An 18,310-nucleotide genomic window follows, 5' to 3' on the forward strand; every position below is an offset into this window, starting at 1 on the left:
TTTGTTCTTTTTTAATTGAAAGAGAAAATAAAAATAATAAAATTATATATATTATATAATGCAAAATATATGTAATATATAATTATACATAATAAATTGATAAATAAATAATAAAATAAAAATAAATTTTAAAAAATGCCACCAAACTTAATAAGTAAATGACTTGAATAGTTATCAGTCATCCCCCCATTCTGTTTTGGCCCGTTTTGGCCTGTTTTGATCCCTTTTACGTAGGATCTTTCAGATTGAAAATGCTATAATATCCTAAAGTTTAGGGAATTAGGAGTCAGTTTTTTTTGGGGGGGGTTCTTCCTAATTTTTTCTAACATAGACTAATTTTGGGGGGACCATTTTATTTAAACATTAACAACTTAGCCCTTAGATTCTAATATTTCTTCTTACAAAATTAAATAACTTGGTTCTTTCTTTAAAAAATGGATAATTGGAATTATCATGTGACAATAACATGCCTATATATGTGCTTTGTATAAGGATATTATAGTAATGGTAATTATTACATAATATAGGTTTTACATGGCTTTGGCAAATTAAGAGTAAAGCCTTAAATTTAAGCATTCTTTGGAAGTATTTTTATCATGCATAAGAGTCAGGTAATAAATACTTGAATTCTTCAGGGGGGGTAAGAGTTGTATCCTAGACTAGTAGACTAGGATCAATAGGGCAGTGTGATTTTCAGACCTGAGATTTATTGTTCTATTACTTTTTCCTTAATTCATTTTTTTTTTTTAAATCCAGGTGACAGGGCACGTAGGTCTCCTAGAAAACTCCCCACTTCACTAAAAAAAGGGGAAAAGAAATGGGCTCCTCCAAAATTTCTGCCTCACAAATATGATGTGAAACTCCAAAATGAAGAGAAGGTATGTTGGCTCTTCACTTTCCTTTTCAAGTATCAAGGAAAATTGAAAAAGTTGAAATTTGAAAGAGTTGAAAATTGAAAGGAGTTTAATTATTTACTATATGAATGATTAACAGTCCTAATTTAACTACGTCAGAGGTCTGAGAAAGTTATAATAATAAATGGGAGGACAGGTGGAAAAGCTGTCCAACCACAAGGTCGGGAGGCTGGCAGCTGCAGGAAATGAGTTTCTACTTCATTCCAAGGTATTATTTCTTTACAAAGGGATTGACTATAAGTAGAAATTAATAATGTCCCTCTGTAACAAAATTATTATAGTCTGTATTTTTAAAATTTTACATATTTAGCTTATTACTTTTCAAAGTATATTTTTATTGAATGTCTTTTTACTTTGCCTGAATTTACCAGTGTATTCTTTCTGATTTCAGAGAAACTTCCTCTATAACAAAGAACTTTTAGAAAGAGAAATAATGGTTTAGTAAAATTTAATTACATTGAAAAAGTTCATCTCAATGTACTTAGGAAATTGGCAAAAGAAAAAACAAAAAAACCCAAAACAACTAATTGAAATATTTAATAGTTTCAGTAATATGTAGCAGGTTAAAAAGTAAATGACATTTTTGTATGGCAACACAAAATCTAGAAGGGAATAAAGAGATAAAAGTCCTATTTATAATTATCAAATGCATACATGTATCCAAAATATTCAGTAGTTCTGTAATTTCAAAATGCTTTTTCAAGAAATAAGATAACTGAAAGATATTCATATTCATGCCTGGTCATGACAATACTACCATAATTAACATAGAAATTTAGTGCTATATGAGCATAAGTGCTAGAAAGAAATGCTATTTACCTCGAAACAAACAAAAAAAATCCTCAAAACAAAAATTACTCCAGTTCTACTACCTTGCTACTGCAGAAAAGGCTGCTGCAAACATTTTTGCACATGTAGGTCCTTTTTCCTTTTTTATGATTTCTTTGGAATACAGACCCATTAGAGACGCTTCTGGATCAAAGGGTATGCATAATGTGATAACCCTTTGGGCATAGTGTCAAACTGTCCTTCAGAATGATTTGATCAGTTCACAACTCCACCAACAGTATATTACTTTATAAAGCAGTCATCTAAACTATTTGTTAGTACTGGTTTTGGAAATTCAACAGTAGATCATTACAATGGATTAGATTCACTTTACAGAATGATCTCAGAAAGAGTTCCATTTTTGATAGAACTGTCTAAGAAAGCTGGAAAGCAGAAAATTAGGTCTAGATGAACAATTTCTACCACATAACCACAATAAACCCATTGGTTATTCAGCTGGGATACTGAAGCTCGCACCATTAAGAAAGAAAAACCAAGCAAACAATGCTACCACCAAAAAAGCATGGAAGCAAATAACAAAAGAGGTGGAAAAGTCTATCTTGATCCATACTCAGTCTCCATAGTTCTCTATAGATGCAGAAGCCTTTCTCTGTCCCAGGTCTATTGGAATTGGCCCTAATCTCACCCCATTGTTGAAAAGAGCCACATACATCAGAATATTGATCACTTATAATATTGTTTTGCTGGGTACAATTATCTCCTGGTTCTATTGACTTCACTTAGCATAAGTTGATGCAAGTCTCTCCAGACTTCTCTGAAATCACCCTGCTCATTGTTTTCTATAGAACAATAATATTTCATAACATTCATAAACCATAATTTATTCAGCCATTTAAATTAGTCACTTTCTTGGCTGGTGATGAATGTGCAATAAAGATATAAAAATTATGAAAGATAAACTGAGCATTTCAGTTGTAAAGAATTTTAAAACCTACACAAACAAAAGTCATGCACCTAATATAAGAAGGAAAGGGCTTAATTCTGGAAAGGAAGCCCTTTATGTCAATACATCTGAAAAAATATATTAGCTCATAATATGTAAAAGTAAAAACCTTTCTAGATAGATGGTCAAAGGATATAAACAGTTCTCAGAAAGTTTCTCAGCTATTAACATTGAAAAAATATTATCAAAAATCACCCAAGGATTAGGAGAACTGCAAATCAAACTTATTCTCATGGTCATATATTAAATTGTCAAAGATAAGACTGCTGGTCAGTGTTGTGAAAAGACTTGGTTGAATTGTGAACTGGAATGATGATTCCTCAAAGCAGTTTGTAAATCAGAAAAAGAAGCTAAAATTTTATTGTTAGGCACTCCTTATTCAGAAGTGAATAGCAAGAGCCCTACGGACACCAATCACTGATTATTAAGCATTTACTATGTTTTGAATACTTGGGATATGTATTAAAAGAATACAACATCTACTTGATTAGTATTTTAGTGGAATCAAAACTGGATAGTGATAAAAGCCCATCCATTGGTGACTGAATATTATGCCGTAAGAAATGTTGACCATAATGGATTCAAATAAGGATAAGAAGATGAAAATGTTGTAAAGTGAAGTAAGCATAACCAGAAGAAAAAATGTATATGTATATTATGTGTATATATGTGCGTGTGACATGATATACACACACACACACACACGTAATCATCCAATTATTTTTTGTATTAACAGGAAAGACATTGTTCTTTTTTGGGGAGTGAGGGTGGAGAGGCAGTCGGGGTTAAAGTGACTTCCTCAGAGTCACAACTATTAAGTGTTTGAGATCAAATTTAAATTCAGGTCCTGAGTCCAAGGCCAATGCTCCATCATCCACTACCTCACCTTATTGTTTGGCTCAACAAATATTTTTCCATCCAACAAATAGTGGCTCTCTGTGATAAAAAGAGAAATTACTTTGGAACTTTAATACTAAAGGGTTATCTTTGGAAATCCTGGGGAGAAAAATCCTTAATTAAAATGGAACAAATAAAAATAGAAAATAACTTATAAGAGGTCAAAGATATCAATTCCAATGTTGCTGAGGCATTTATTGAATAGTTGATCTAAAGTAGCTATTTTATGGATTGTTCGTATAGTCCCCTCTTTCTGAAAGGCATAATAAATGATAGAGCTGAAAGGAACCTCTCCAATTCTGCTTTTAGGTTAGTAAGATTTTTCTCTTAAGAGGTCCTCCTCTGGAAACTTATCTTTGGGCCATGTTGCATCATGATAACTATTGTCCAAAAATATTTAAGAGGAGGAAGAAGTGTAACTTAAATAAGCGTAGCCTTCATCAAATTTTACAGATTTTGTTGTGAATCACTCTACTTCAAATTTTATTTCTTAAAACAGTAAATAATAAAATAGTATTGATAGTTTGAATTTTGGAAATTTTCTGCTATTGGTAAATATATAGGCCCTGTAGTGGAGAGGCAGTTTTCTTGACTTGAAAGAATTCCTTTTAAGATGACATTTTATCTTTAAACTTGTCATTTTGTTGTTCCATGTCAGTTGATAATGTTCTACAAATGACATTAGGGTCTGTTTGGAGAATAACAAATTACAGGGAAAATAGGGATGTGGTTGCTCTTTTCACATAATTGAAGGATTTTCATGAAAGGATTGCTATTTAAAGTTCCAGAGAGTAGACAACAGAGTATCACAGGTGAGCAATTGTGGAGAGTGAACCTGGAACTTGGTATAAGGAAATATTTCCTAATATTTTGAACTGCTTGAAACTGGAATAGACATTCCCTTAGTGAGTTGTCCATTTATGCAAATATTTGATGACCACTTGTCAGCATTGTGGGTGATGTTTGGGTTTAGAATTAGGATAAGACTATATATCTGGTGTCTGAGACCCTTTATATGATTAAGATCTCGTGATCTTAAGTATTTGAGAATAACTTGTGTCTCAGAATCATGAAATGAGCCCTTTTCTCTTTTCAAAAATGTCATGTTGTTCTTGATCTATATGGTAATTCCATTTATGCCCCAAAAACGAATTTTGTTTTGACTTCTTAGATCATCAGTAATGTCCCAGCAGATAGCTTGATTCGCACTGAGCGGCCACCCAATAAAGAGATTCTGCGATACTTTATCCGCCATAATGCTCTCCGTGCCGGCACGGGTGAAAATGCACCCTGGGTGGTAGAGGATGAACTGGTGAAGAAGCATGCCCTGCCGAGCAAGTTCAATGACTTCCTACTTGATCCATACAAGGTAAGAATTCTTGGTTGTGGAACACAGAACATTAGGTCAAGTGCTTGGGAATGGGGTGAGGGGAACACAACAGGAGCAGTTACTGCAGCAAGGCGTCGAAACTTTTGGAACTAATAATACTCCACTGGGAAAAGAGATATTGAGAAGTTGTATTTGACATTCTGGGGTTAAAGCTAGAAGTTCCCAAAGAAACATCATTGATTAGGAAAAACACTTGTTCAGTAGGGTTTGTATTTTGTACCAGCATGTGTGAATCTTTGCTGAAACAAAAGGAAGTTAAATCATAAGGTTTCCTAAATGTAAAAACTGAATTTATATGTTGTAGTGGTTTGTAAATAAGTTGGTGAAACATTCCTAAATTGCCTCTAGCAACATTTATTGTGTCTTTTGTCTGAAATTCTTGTGCTTTGTGGTTCTAAAAAACCGATTCTGTGAATCAGATAAAATCACTTATTGGCAGTTCTTATCCAAGAGGCAGCCGGTATTCTGGGTAGGCTAGGAGAAATTCTCATGTTTTCTAGAAGCTGAGGTTCCTGGGAATTTTCATTTTTTAGGTTTCTTGCAGGTGATGGATGAATTTATGTCTACTTTGCATTCTGAATTTAAGGGATCTGGACTGCTTTTTTTTTTTTTTTTTTTTTTTTTTTTTCTTTTTTTAGGGTTTGCAATCGGGTAAAAAAAAATTTTGTAGATAATGTTTTTTAGATCACTTGCTTTTGCTATAAGATATCTTAAGATTTTCTTCTTTTTTCAATCTTTTGGCATAGCTTCAGTATGATCCATTATAATTTTCAGAGTCTATTGCTTGGGCAGTGTTTTATACCTCATATGCCTACCTGTTAATTTTCATTTCATTTCATTTCTTTCTTCCTTAGCTCTTGTTTCTTTTCCATATTTTCCCCTCTTAACTCATTTCATTGTTTAAAAAAAAAAAAAAAAACAAAAAAACTTTAAAGTTCTTTCTTCTTGTGCCCAAGTTATATTTTATTTTGAAACTTTGCTTGTAGAGGGATTGAATTTCAAAGCCCAGAACCACATGCTTCCCCATCTCCCTTAAAAAATGCTAGGTTCTCCCTGCTCCAGCCCCCAGCTCTTCTTGAATCCTGACAGACCTAGACTTCCAAGTGACCCTTTGTTCTTTGTGGTCATCATGGACGTCCTCACTCGTTCTCTTTAACCCAAAGCAACCCCATTGGTGAGGCCTCTAGAATCATCTCGTCCATTAATGGGCAGGCTTATTTAAAAGTATTTTGAGGGAGGCGTCATTTCAAAGCTGAGTGTTGGGACACTGAGGGTGGCCTGTGAGTGGAGTGTTTGTCTTTAGGATGAATCCTCTTTCTTATCTTCTCCCACTTCCCAGGTCTTTCTGGCAGGGCACTTTCTAGAGCTGTGCTGTAGCTGGTTTTCTGGTTACATCCTGTTGCCCTCCTAAAGCCCCTTTGTCCAGCTGACATTCCTTCTTCATCTCTGTCTCTGGAAATAATTTTCTTTAGGACCTAGCTCTGGGCTTGGCTCTTCTGTGTTACCTTCCCAGTTCATTCATCCCCGGTCTCTTCATATTTCCTACAGTCTTGGGATGGAACTCCCTTTGGCCTCATCACTTTTTACTTTAACCTGGGCAGCACTCTGTTGTTTTTTTTTATTTGTTTGTTTTTGTTTTTGGCCAGTTTGGGGGGGAATTGTGTGAAGAGATATTAATCTCTAAAAGTTAAAAAGTGTCATGATTTTCTTAGTTTTGGCTGATTTCTTTCTCATGAGTTCTAGGTTAAACTGTAGAAGAGATGGCACTGGCAAGAAAAGTAATGACCAGTGGATGTCATAAGTTAAATTTCATATGTGAATCTAGTACTAACAATGGTTTTAATGATATAATTCATTTAATAAGGACATACATTAGTTTGAAGCAAATGGTGGTTATGGCAGGTGATAGAAGTAGTTGGCTTTCCTTACTGTTAGTGTGATCCAGGTTGCTAAAACACGTCTAGATAATTAGCCATTAGGGACAGCTTCTGCTTATATGATGGCCATTACTAACCAACCATCAAGTATTTATTAAATACCTGTCGTGTGTCAGGCATGCCAGAGTATCAAGTGCTGGGGCTACAAAGAAAAGGAACAGTAAAGACATAAGCACTTCATAAATACCTGGAATAAAGAGACAGTACAAAATGGCAAACTACAAGGTCTTTTATGAGGCTTCATGAAAGAGGAGGGGGCGCTGTGAGAGGGAGGGCATTCCACAGCTGGGGATAACCAAAGCAAGAGCACTGACCAGTCTTCTCCAATGAGTGACCTCTCAGAAATCATGCCAGAGTCCCAGACTGGGAGAATTGTCAAGGGAGTAAGTTTTGGGGGGTTAGTTTCAACATGTTTATTTTGAAAATGTCTCTAGGACATCCAGCTGAAAATGTCCATTAGGCGATTGGTGGCTTGTGAGTCATCTGTGGAAAGCGAGAATTAAATCTATAGGAACTGAAGAGAGGATCTAGGGAGCCCGGAACAGAGATGTGGTGAGCACCCCAAAGGGTTCTGAGAGACAAATGGGGAAGGAGGGAACCAGGCAAGAGGGAGGTCAAGGAAACCCACAGAGGAGGGAGAAGATCCAGGAAGAGAAGGGTATTTGGGAAGGATATGGATGGGGAAGAGGCCAGCCAGCAACCACTGAATCCCTAGGGACTATTCTGTACTTCAGTGAGCTCCGATCCCCAGAAAAACCAAAGCCTCTGCCTTAAAGGGAGCCTGCATTCTAGTTGGGGGATAGGTGGTAAGAACCAGCTTCCTACAAAGCCTAGCTACAAGCTCCGCCAGCCTGAGGTATCTGAAAGGCCTCCTCCACAATGGGGTTTGTGTTGTCTCCTGAAGGAAGCTAGAGGGAAAGTGGGGAGAGGGAGTATTCTGGGCACGAGTGCGAGATGGGAGATAGGATAGAAGGGATGGTTAGTGAAGGAGGTGCTGAGGTGGTAAATAGTTTTAAATGACAGAAGTTTTTCATTTGATCCTGGATATGTTAGGGTGCAATGGAAGTTGGGGGGGGGGTGTAATGCAGTTATTTCAGTTCTTTGGGAAAACTACCTTAGCAGCTGGTGGTTTGGAGAAGGGGGAAGGAGCCCAGGGTAGGAGGTGATGAGGGCGTTGGACTAAGGTAGCAACAAGGTGAGCAGAGAGAAGGGGCAACAGGCTGGCAACTGAGAGAACTTGGTCACTTCGGAGAACAGTTTCATTTGTGTGAGGTCAGCATCTAGATTGCAAAGGGCTGAGGAGTGACATGAGAAGAAATGGAGCTAGAGAGTAGCAGAGAAAGGGAGGAAAGTTGTAGAGTGGCACCTTGGAGGGGCAGGGTCTAGTGAAGGTGATGGTTTTGTTTATTGTTTTTTAAACAAGCTTTGAGTTTCAGATTCTCTGACTTCCCTTTTCCCCTCCTTAAGGAGTAAGCAATCAGATAAGGGTGATACATACAGATATGTGCACTTATGTATTCATCATTTTGTACACGAAGACTCAAATGCAAGTAAAAAACAGCATGTTTCACTCCTTTCTCTGTGGTCAGACAGGATTCATCATCATGAGTCCTTTGTCTTAGATCTTTGCATTATTGAGAATAGGCAAGTCATTCACATCATCTTCGAATAGTGTTGCTGTTGCTGTGTACAACGTTCTGATTGTTTACTGCACTGTGCATCAGTAAGTGTCTCCAGGTTTTTCTGAAATCACAGTGATGAATGCATTGGGAGAAGTGTGAAGATTAGAACGATGATTGAAGTTTTAGTCTGCTGGTGAAGACTGGAGGTGGAGGGAGGGGTTAGGTTCAAGTGCAAGGTAAAGTGAAGGGCCTTTTCCAAGGAGACAGAGTTGGAGGTGCTTTCCATTATTTGAGAAGAGTAAAGGAGACAAAATAGCTCAAGCAATTGGCCTTAATTTTCTTAATGAAGGGAAGTCCTTGGTTGAGAGAGGATAGAGTAGTGGAAGACAAGTAGGAGGCTTGAGGATTGGTATGGTTAAAAGAAGCTTCTCTTGGGAGTGTTAGACAAGCAGTCAGTTAGAAATTCCCTTCCCCCATCTCTCCCAATGAGTTGATTATGCTAAGTGGGGGGTGGTTTTATACTTTTTCAGATACCCTTGAGTCCAGCCAAGCCGGCTCCCACTCGGCTGTGACTGCCCAGCATGCCCCATGCTGAGATGATCCAGCTGCTGAAGGACTCTGCTCACCCAGGGAGCCGGCCATTTGGGAGGGGGTTGGGTGAGTCCATTTCTTTGCTTTTTAAGAATATGTGGTGTGGCTTTAAAAAAAATCACACCTTCTAAATAAAAGGGGTTACTGGACAATTTTGCTCACCCTCAAAGCCAAACTCCTCCAGCAGCTCTGGTATCCTTGGAGCAAACTCTGAAACATTTTAGGCTTGGCTGGAATGGAAAACTGGACTTTGGAGAACATGATACCAACTTTGAAAAATTTATCAAATAATATTAATTTGTGGGGGCAGAGGTAGCTTTATTTTAAAATTTGAGTTCCAGTGTCTCTCCCCATTCATTGAGAAGTCAAACAATGTATCATTTATATATATAAAATCTTGCAAAACATTTTCATATTAGATGTATCACAAAAATTGACAAGTGAGAAAATTATACATGAATTTGCAGTGAGAGTTCATTTATTAGGTCTCTAGTGGAGGTGGATAGTATGAGTCTTTTGGAATTGTTTTGGATCATTGTATTGATTAGAGTTGCCAAGTGTTTTACAGTGATCCTCATTGCAACATTGCTGTTACCATGTACAATGATTCTCCTGCTTTCATAGTTCACTTTGCATCATTTCATATAAGTTTTCCCACTTTCTTCTGAAAGCATCCTGCTCATTTATTATAGTATGGTAGTATCCTATCATGGTCTTATATCACAGCTTATTCAGCCGTTCTTCAATTGATGAACATCCCCTGAATTTCTAGTTCTTTGCCACCACACAAAGAGCTGCTATAAATATTTTTAAACATGAGTTCTTTTCCTTTGATCTCTTTGAGGTACAAACTAGTAGTGGTGTTGCTGAGTTAAAGGGTATACACAGCTTCATAGCCCTTTGAGCATGATTTCAGATTGTTTTCCAGAATAGTTGAACTGCTTGACTACTCTACCAGAGTTCTTTAATATACCCATTTTTCCTCATCCTCTCCTAAGCATTGCCATTTCTCATAGGTAGGTTTTTTGTTTTTCTTTTTTCCTAGTCAGTAGTGATTTAGAACTTACATGATTATATATAGCTTTGATTTTTTTTTTTTTTTTTTCTGGAAACCAAGTGTTCTTGTTCTTTTCATCTCTTACTGAATACTGGCTCTTTATTTTTACAAATTTGATTGAGTTTCCTATGGATTTTAAGATAGGAATTCTTTATCCAAGAAACTTGATATAAAATTCTTTGATATTCTTCATTCTTCTAAGATCTCTTTTAAGGAAAATATAGTTTCACTGATTATTTCCTTTAATTAGATATATATTTTGCTTTTATTTTCTCTGAGATCACGATTGTGCTTTTTTCTGCTTTTTATTTACTTCAGTTGAAACATAATAGATTCTTCTCCATTGCTTTACTCTAACTCTCAATCTATCTTTCTATTTGAAGTGTCCCTTGTACACAATATATTGTTGGATTCTGGTTTCTCATCCATTCTACTGTCAGCTTCTGTTTTATGGGTAAGCTCAACCCAGTCACTCACAGATATATGATCACTACCTGTTTATTTCCCTTCAGCAAAGTTTCTTCTGTTTATCCTGCTCTTTCTCTTTTTATCTTGTCCCTTTTCAAGTCTTTTTTTGTTTCTGACCATTGCTTGCCCTTTTCTGATCTCCTTTTTATCATTTCCTCCTATCCTTTTAAGCTTAGTCCCCTTCCCTCCTTATTATTGGTTAGGGTCAATTTTTTTTTTACTCAATAGAGTGTGTAAAATATTATAATAGATAATGTATAATTATTATGTTACATTTACATATTATATTGTTAAACATAATATGTTGTTTTTAATAAAGGGTTATAATACATAATAATATATAATTCTTCTCTCTTTGAACCAGGTCCAATGAGAATAAGATTTGAGCATTACCTACCTTCCATCCTCTCATTTCCCTCTCCACTAGAAAGTTCTTCCTTATTTTATGGGAGAAAATTTTTCCTATTCTACCTTTTCCTTTCCCCTTTTCTATGCATCACCTTTATGTTCTTTTTTTTGGGAGATCATCCCAAAATGATCAACATATATCCTCTCTATGTCGACTCCTTTCTGTTACAATAATAATTCTTAAGAGTTACATGTATCATCCCATATAAAGGTATTGAACAATTTAACTTTGAATCCCCTAGGAGTTCATGTAAACTCTTTCATTTTTCATTTTTTCTTTTTTGTTTTCTTTGAATTTTCTGTTTGAATGTCAGCTTTTTCTCTTCAGCTTTGGTCTTTTCATTAGGAATGCTTGGATGTCCTCTCTTTTATTGAATGTCCATTGTTTTTTGTTTTTTGGGGGGTTTTTTGCTAGTTAGGAAGTCCTAGCTTCTTTGCTGTCTTGGAATATAATCTGAGCCCTCTGATTCTTTAATTTTTCAAACCTTTCTGACTCTTGGTGGCCCCATTTTGGGGTTTTCTTGGCAGAGTTATTTGGGTGCTTCTCCAACTCTTTTTGCAGATTAAGAAACTACATCAGCTCTGTGACTTGCCCAGAGTCACACAGCTTGTAAGTGACTGAGGCCAGGTTTGAATTCAGAAAATAAGCCTCTTTGACTCCAGGTCTGGCGCACTTCTACATCATAACACCTCGCTGTCCTTTCTTATACTTGAAGATAGTGGTTCATTTCCTAAAATTTGCACAGAAGAGAATAGAGGTCTCTTTTTTTCCTTAAGCTTCCCAGGGTAGAAGTGATTGTTGCCTCTACTGGATAATTCTTCAGTATATTGCTTTGAGAGATGACCTAGCCTAGTGGATTGAGTGCTTGAATTCTCACTAGGAAGAGAAAACCTCTAGTACTACCTCTGATTACTTTCTCTCAGTTAACCATGGGTGTGACATTTCACTCCAGGTGACTTAGTTTCTTCATCTCCAAGACAAAAATAATGACATTATTTCATCCCAGTGGGCTTCTTGTACAAGTCAGATGAGATCTGGGTAAAGCACTTTTATAACTTTTTTTCCTTAAAATTTTTTTTGGCTATCTTTTTACTTTTTCCACCTATATTCTCCCAATTTATCCTTTCCTCACTCAGCCACTCTTAGCCAAGGTTTTGATTTTGATTTTAGTTTTCTTATTAGAGTTCTAGAGCCTTATTTTTTGGTCGTTAATAGTTTTACACTTCTTTTGAGAGTGATTTGTATCCTTTTCCACTTAACTACATCGAAAAACAGGTTTTGATCTTGTTTCTGTTAGTGTCTGTATATATCTTATGACAAAAATTTATCTAGAAATCTGCTAAAAGGAATCCATTTTCCGCCTCCCCCGCCCCCCCAACTTCTCTTCCCTTTTATCCTAGTTATATTAATTTTAGTTGTGCAGAAACTTTGGTTTCCTCTAATCAGAATAAATAATTTTATCTTTTGTAATTTCCTGTATCCCTTTTTGGGTTAAGAATGTTCCTGTCCTTAGCTGTGAGAGTATATGATGTGATTCTTTTCTCTTTTTCTTTTTTAATAGTTTTATATATTTAGTATTGAGGTCATATCCACTTTGAATTTTGATTTTCTGTTAATCATTTTGTTCTTTCCTAGTAACTGAGGTTATCATTGTACTTTCTCCCTCTCTTCATTTGGCATCCTCATTCCATTTCTATTTGTCCCCTACCACTGCTGCTGGAAAAACTAGAAAGCAAGCTGGCAGAAATTAACCTTAGAACCAGTATCTTACATCATCTTCTATAATAAGTCCATAATTACTGGCTGATCTATCAAAGATAATACAGTCTTTTAAATTAGAAGGGAATTCCTTTGCTAACTTAAGACAATATTGATGCTAGATATTATAGGGTGAAGTGGTCCAAGCCTTCAGGGGAAAATATTTGAAGAGTTATTCCAGGGAAAAGGGTTAGAAGAACAAAGGTGTAGGAGGACTTAGTATGGTCCAGCCTCATGAACTATTTGTCAGACTTAAAATGTCAGGAATAATTTTTTATCCTTTGGGCCCTTTGAACCCAATGAAGATTGCTTAAATGAGTACTGTTTTAAGATTGATTTGGCAGGGGTTTTACAGGATAGATTAGAAGGGAGATTAAGAGATTAGAGGGGAGGGAGACCTCTGGAATCTGTCACATAATCATTCAGGCTTGAAGTGAATGACTGGGTTACTAAGAATAGGAAGGAGTGGCACTAGGAAGATATTCTTTAAATCTATAGAATTTAGATTAAGTAGTCACAGTAGGAAGAAAAAGAAGGAACTTTATTTTGAGCTTGGATGACTCAAGCAGGGCAAAGGTAGGGCGAAGTCATGGTGCCATTAGTAATAGGAAACTTTGGAGTTGGAGGTATGGATAATGTACCTTAAATGCTGTGTCCCTAGAGGTTCATGTTCCAGGCCTTCGAAAGAACTTGCCCTTTTTCCAGATTGCTTTCTAATAGGTGACGAGCTTTGTTTCATCCACTAATTCTATGCTTTAATATGGTTTTAAAAATTCCTTTAGTGGCAACAGCTAGATGGCACAGTGGATAGACCATCCGCCCTGAAAGTCCTGAGGACTTCCTGAGTTCAAATCTGGTCTCATACACTTAACACTTCCTAGCTGTGTGACCCGGGGCAAGTCACTTAACCCAATTGCCTTAGCCAAAAAAAAAAAAAAAAGAAAAAGAAAAAGAAAAAAAAAAAGGCAGTAGGCACACTTACTGATTTGAAATTTAGTTTTTATTTAGCACCACAGTCATGGCTAGATTGGGGGGAGGGGGGGAGTCCTTCTCTAATTCATTAATGCTCAATTGTTTTGCTTTTCTCTTAATATTAGGAATTCAGAATATTTTCCCCAGATTGTTTGTTAATAGCTCACTTTCCTTCTCTTGAGTTACTTGTTCATATCCTTTATTTTTGTATTTTTCTTTTCTTAATTTAAATTTTATTTTTGGTTCTGTCTCGACTCTATCCCCCACCTATTAAGAAAGCAAGAAATATGAATAGAATACTCATTATACATACACAATCATGTAAAACATATCTGAATTTTCCTTGTGTTCCCCCCTAAACTACCTTCCTCCCATTTTTAAGGGGGGAGCTATGCTTCAGTCTACCCTTTTGAGTCCATCATTTCTCTGTTTGGAAAGTCCGTAGCATATTTTATCATGAGTCTTATGGAGTCAGTGGCGACTCTTCATATTGATCAGTTATTTCCAAGTCTTACATTGGATCATCATTACATTATTGATGTTATGTATACTGTGTTCTGTTGTTACTTCACTTTGTGTTAGTTGATAGAGGTCTTGCCATCTTTTTCTGAAACCATCCCCCTTGTCATTTCTTAGAACACGATAGTATTCCATCACAAATATATAACATAATTGATAATCAGCTAATGTTTTGATACTAATAGGAGCAACAATATTATATAATCATCCAGAAACATAGCTGACACATGACATGATAATTGAGTTTTTTGTTTTTTGTTTTTAATTTTTAATAGCTTTTTATTTGCAAGTTATATGCATGGGTAATTTTACAGCATTGACAATTGTCAAACCTTTTGTTCCAATTTTTCCCCTCCTTCCCCCTACCCCCTCCCCTAGATGGCAGGACGATCAATACATGTTAAATATGTTAACGTATAAATTAAATACAAAATAATTATACATGTCCAAACCGTTATTTTGTGGTACAAAAAGAACCAGACTCTGAAATATTATACAATTAGCCTGTGAAGGAAATTAAAAATGCAGGCGGGCAAAAAATATAGGGATTGGGAATTCAGTGTAATGGATCTTAGTCATCTAGAGTTCTTTCACTGGGTATAGCTGGTTCAGATAATCAAGTTTTAAGCACTTTATACAAAAGTATAAAGACAAAGTCCATCAAGAAAATCTGATTTTGAGTGCCAATAAATACCCAATTGCTTTGTCTAAAATGTATTCTTCTATTTATGGTTTAATTGCTCCAATTTATATAGCTGTAGACTTGAAATATATGCAGTAACAGTTAAAACAGAAATTTCTCAGGTACATTTCTGTGATCTGTTTTTGTATGTTAAGGATTTCTTGATGTATGCAACAGTGTCTTTTTCAACCAACTAATCTGGACTATTTTTTTTTCCCTTTGAATGGAAAACTCTTAGAAATCTCAATCCCATATATATATATGGAATATATATTTGCTCATTTTCTTCTGTTTAAAAAATATTCTTTGGCCCACAGGAAGGCTTTTTGGGGAAAGGAGGGGCTGGGCTTCAAGTAGAAATTTGGAGACATAAAACCAAAGATGACACAAGTTTTTTTATGTGTGTGAAACAAAGTCTGTAACAAAAGCTCTTTTTCTAGCAGTTTCAGTATATTTGGAGATGTCAGAATATATTTTTTAATTGTAGCTATAAATGTATGGGAGATTTATTTATAAACAATAGAAAACTGTTAAACTGTATCTAGCAGTCGTAATTTTTGACCGATTCCACCTTTAAAGAATTTTGAATAATTTCTCCAAATATGAGACACATAGAGATTGTTCAGTGTTTTCTATATAATTAGTATATTCATAGATTCTTAACACCAGGAAGGACATTAAATCATCTAGTCTTACATAGAAATCCTACGTATCCCTGACAAATGATTATCCCATCTAGTTTGAATCACACAAGGCAGCTAAATTTCTTGCTTTGTTGCATAGCTAAGTGTTAGAAAGTACTTTGCCCCAAAATTAAAAGGAATATAGAAAGAATGTTCCAAAATGGTGTTTAAAAGATATTTTAATATTGGAAAGAAACAAGCATTTATTAAGCACTTGCTGTGTGTTAGGCCCTGGGCTAAACCAAATATCTCATTTGAACTTCACAACCCTGGGAGGTGGATACTATTATTATTTAGATTTTATAGTTGGAGAAAATTTGTCTTTAGGGTGACATAGTCGGTATGTACCTGAGGCTAGGTTGTATTCCTCATTCCAGGTCCAGTGCTCTAGCCATGGACATCTTAGCAGCCTGTAGGGAATCCCCTTGAAACCAAAGAAGATAATTCAAGGACAAAATAGGACAGCTTAAAGAATTCCCTACCCAAAGAGACTATATGGAACACAAATAAAATTAGGTTAGGGTTTGTAATTCCAAAGAGTAATATTATATAAAATAAAATTATTTCTCTCCTCTTCCCCAGCTTCATATGAACCCTCTGGAAGCACAGTTGGTCATTGTGTTGATTAGAGTTCTTAAAACTTTCCAAGTTGTTTGTCTTCATGTCATTGTGTGAATTGTTCTGGCCCAGCTTGCTTCATGCTGCATCAGTTCATACAAGTTTTCCCAAGTTTCTGTGAAACCACTCCTTTACTTCTTACAACACAATGATATTTCATTATATTGCATCATAATTTGTTCAACCTGTTCTAAGTGATGTGTATATCCCTTTAGTTTCTGATTCTTTGCCACCATAAAAGTACTTCTCCAAATAGAGGCTATAAAATAGAGCTTGGATTTCTTCCAGTGAGCAACTTCTTTTTTATATTCTTTGGCCATTTACCAATTGGGGAATGGCACTTGTTTTTATAATTGGTTCCTTTTTTCTTACAAATGAACATAATCAGATTTGCTCCCTTCTCCTCAAAAAAAAAAAAAAAAAAAAATCCTCTGCTTCCCTTCTGATTTTAGCTGTATTGCTCCTCCTTGTAAAAAAAAAAAAAAAAAAAAAAACTTAAATTTTACAGTAATCAAAAGTGTCCATTTAACTTTTGTTCCTCAATTGTTTGAGTACTTTAATGATATTCAGTTAAATTTTGAGGTTATGTTGATCCTGATCCATGAGATGTTGCTGCTTTTTGGATATATGAAGTCTTCTCTTTATCAGATAGGGCTTAAAGCACAATTTTTTAAACGTAGTTATTCTTAAATTCATTCGTTGTTCATGTGCCTCAAATATGTTAATATTACTATAAATCTCTAGAGCATGGCTTAGCAGTATGGTTGGATCTCTTAAACTAAAACAGAAATAGTTTCAGAACATAAAGGTTGTAATTATAAACCAAGGTACTCAATGAACCCCTTTCGTGATGGTGAAGGCCACTGAGCTATTACAGTGGTACTGTGATCCTCATCCATTTTGGAGTTTAGTTTTTGGGTATATATAGGGAGGTGTGAAGTTTAGATTATCTTATATCAAGTAATACCACATATAAGTAATACTTATATCAAGTAATATCAATATTCTGTGCAGTCTTTAGGAACAAGGAAGAAATTATACCATGGAATTTTAGAGTATGAAAGAAGTTATTAACTCCATACTTTTTGTTCTTCAAATGAAGAGTCTGGACCCCAGAGAAGGGAATATGCCTTTCCCACAATCACACAGCCATAAACACTTCCTGATCTTGCCTGGATATAGCACTGGCCCATCTTTTAGTATTGATGGAAGAGACTAGTATAGTAATAGAGTAGCTAGCATAGTGCTCTAAAGTTTTTTTTTTGTTTGTTTTGTTTTTTTTATTTCCTAATAGCAACTTTTTATTTTCCCAAATATATGGAAAGGTAGTTTTCAACATTCACCTTTGAAAAATCTTGTGTTCCACTCCATTTCCAGTTCTTTACTACTGCAAAAAAAGCTGGTACAAACATTTTTGCATATGAGGGTCCTTTTCCCTTTTTTTAATGATCTTTTTGGGATAGGCACTGCTGAATCAAAGGTTATGCACAATTTTATAGCCTTTTCAGCATAACTCCAAATTGTGGTTACATATTTTCATAACTCCACCAAAAATGTAATAGTGTCCCAATTTTCCCAAATCCCCTCCAACATTTATCATTATATTTTTCTGTCATCTTAACCAATCTGAAAGGTATGAAGTGATACCTCAGAGTTCTCCTAATTTCGTAGCAGATGTTTTCTAATCAGCACCCAAATAACCCTTCTTCCTTTTCTCCTACTCCCAGATATAAAGTTCATTTTCCTCAAATGGTTAAGCAAAATTGACTAAAGATTAAAGGAAGGAAAAGTGGATAAACATTTATATAGCATCAGTATATGTCAGGCACTTTGAAAATATTATTTCATTTGATCCTCACATCAACCCTGTGAAAAAATTGCTATTATTACCCTCATTTTACTATTAGGGAAGCTGAGGCTATGAGAAGGTAAGTAGATTGTTCATATAATTGGTCAGTGTCTTTGGATATATTTCTGGTATTTAGATTGCTCAATGCCTAG

General features: G+C 35.5%; 1 protein-coding gene across 3 annotated transcripts in view; it reads left to right on the forward strand.

The window, feature by feature from the left end:
- Positions 1 to 18,310, forward strand: part of BAZ1B (bromodomain adjacent to zinc finger domain 1B) — a 58,718-nt gene that overhangs the window by 17,846 nt on the left and 22,562 nt on the right. For all 3 annotated transcript variants that reach the window (XM_031967959.1, XM_031967957.1, XM_031967960.1), the window contains exons 5-6: positions 757 to 878; positions 4,775 to 4,972. In XM_031967959.1, the coding sequence (XP_031823819.1) occupies positions 757 to 878; positions 4,775 to 4,972 (320 nt within the window). The remainder of the gene's footprint in view (positions 1 to 756; positions 879 to 4,774; positions 4,973 to 18,310) is intronic.

This window comes from Sarcophilus harrisii, chromosome 4 (genome assembly GCF_902635505.1).
Source record: "Sarcophilus harrisii chromosome 4, mSarHar1.11, whole genome shotgun sequence".
NCBI lineage: Eukaryota > Metazoa > Chordata > Mammalia > Dasyuromorphia > Dasyuridae > Sarcophilus > Sarcophilus harrisii.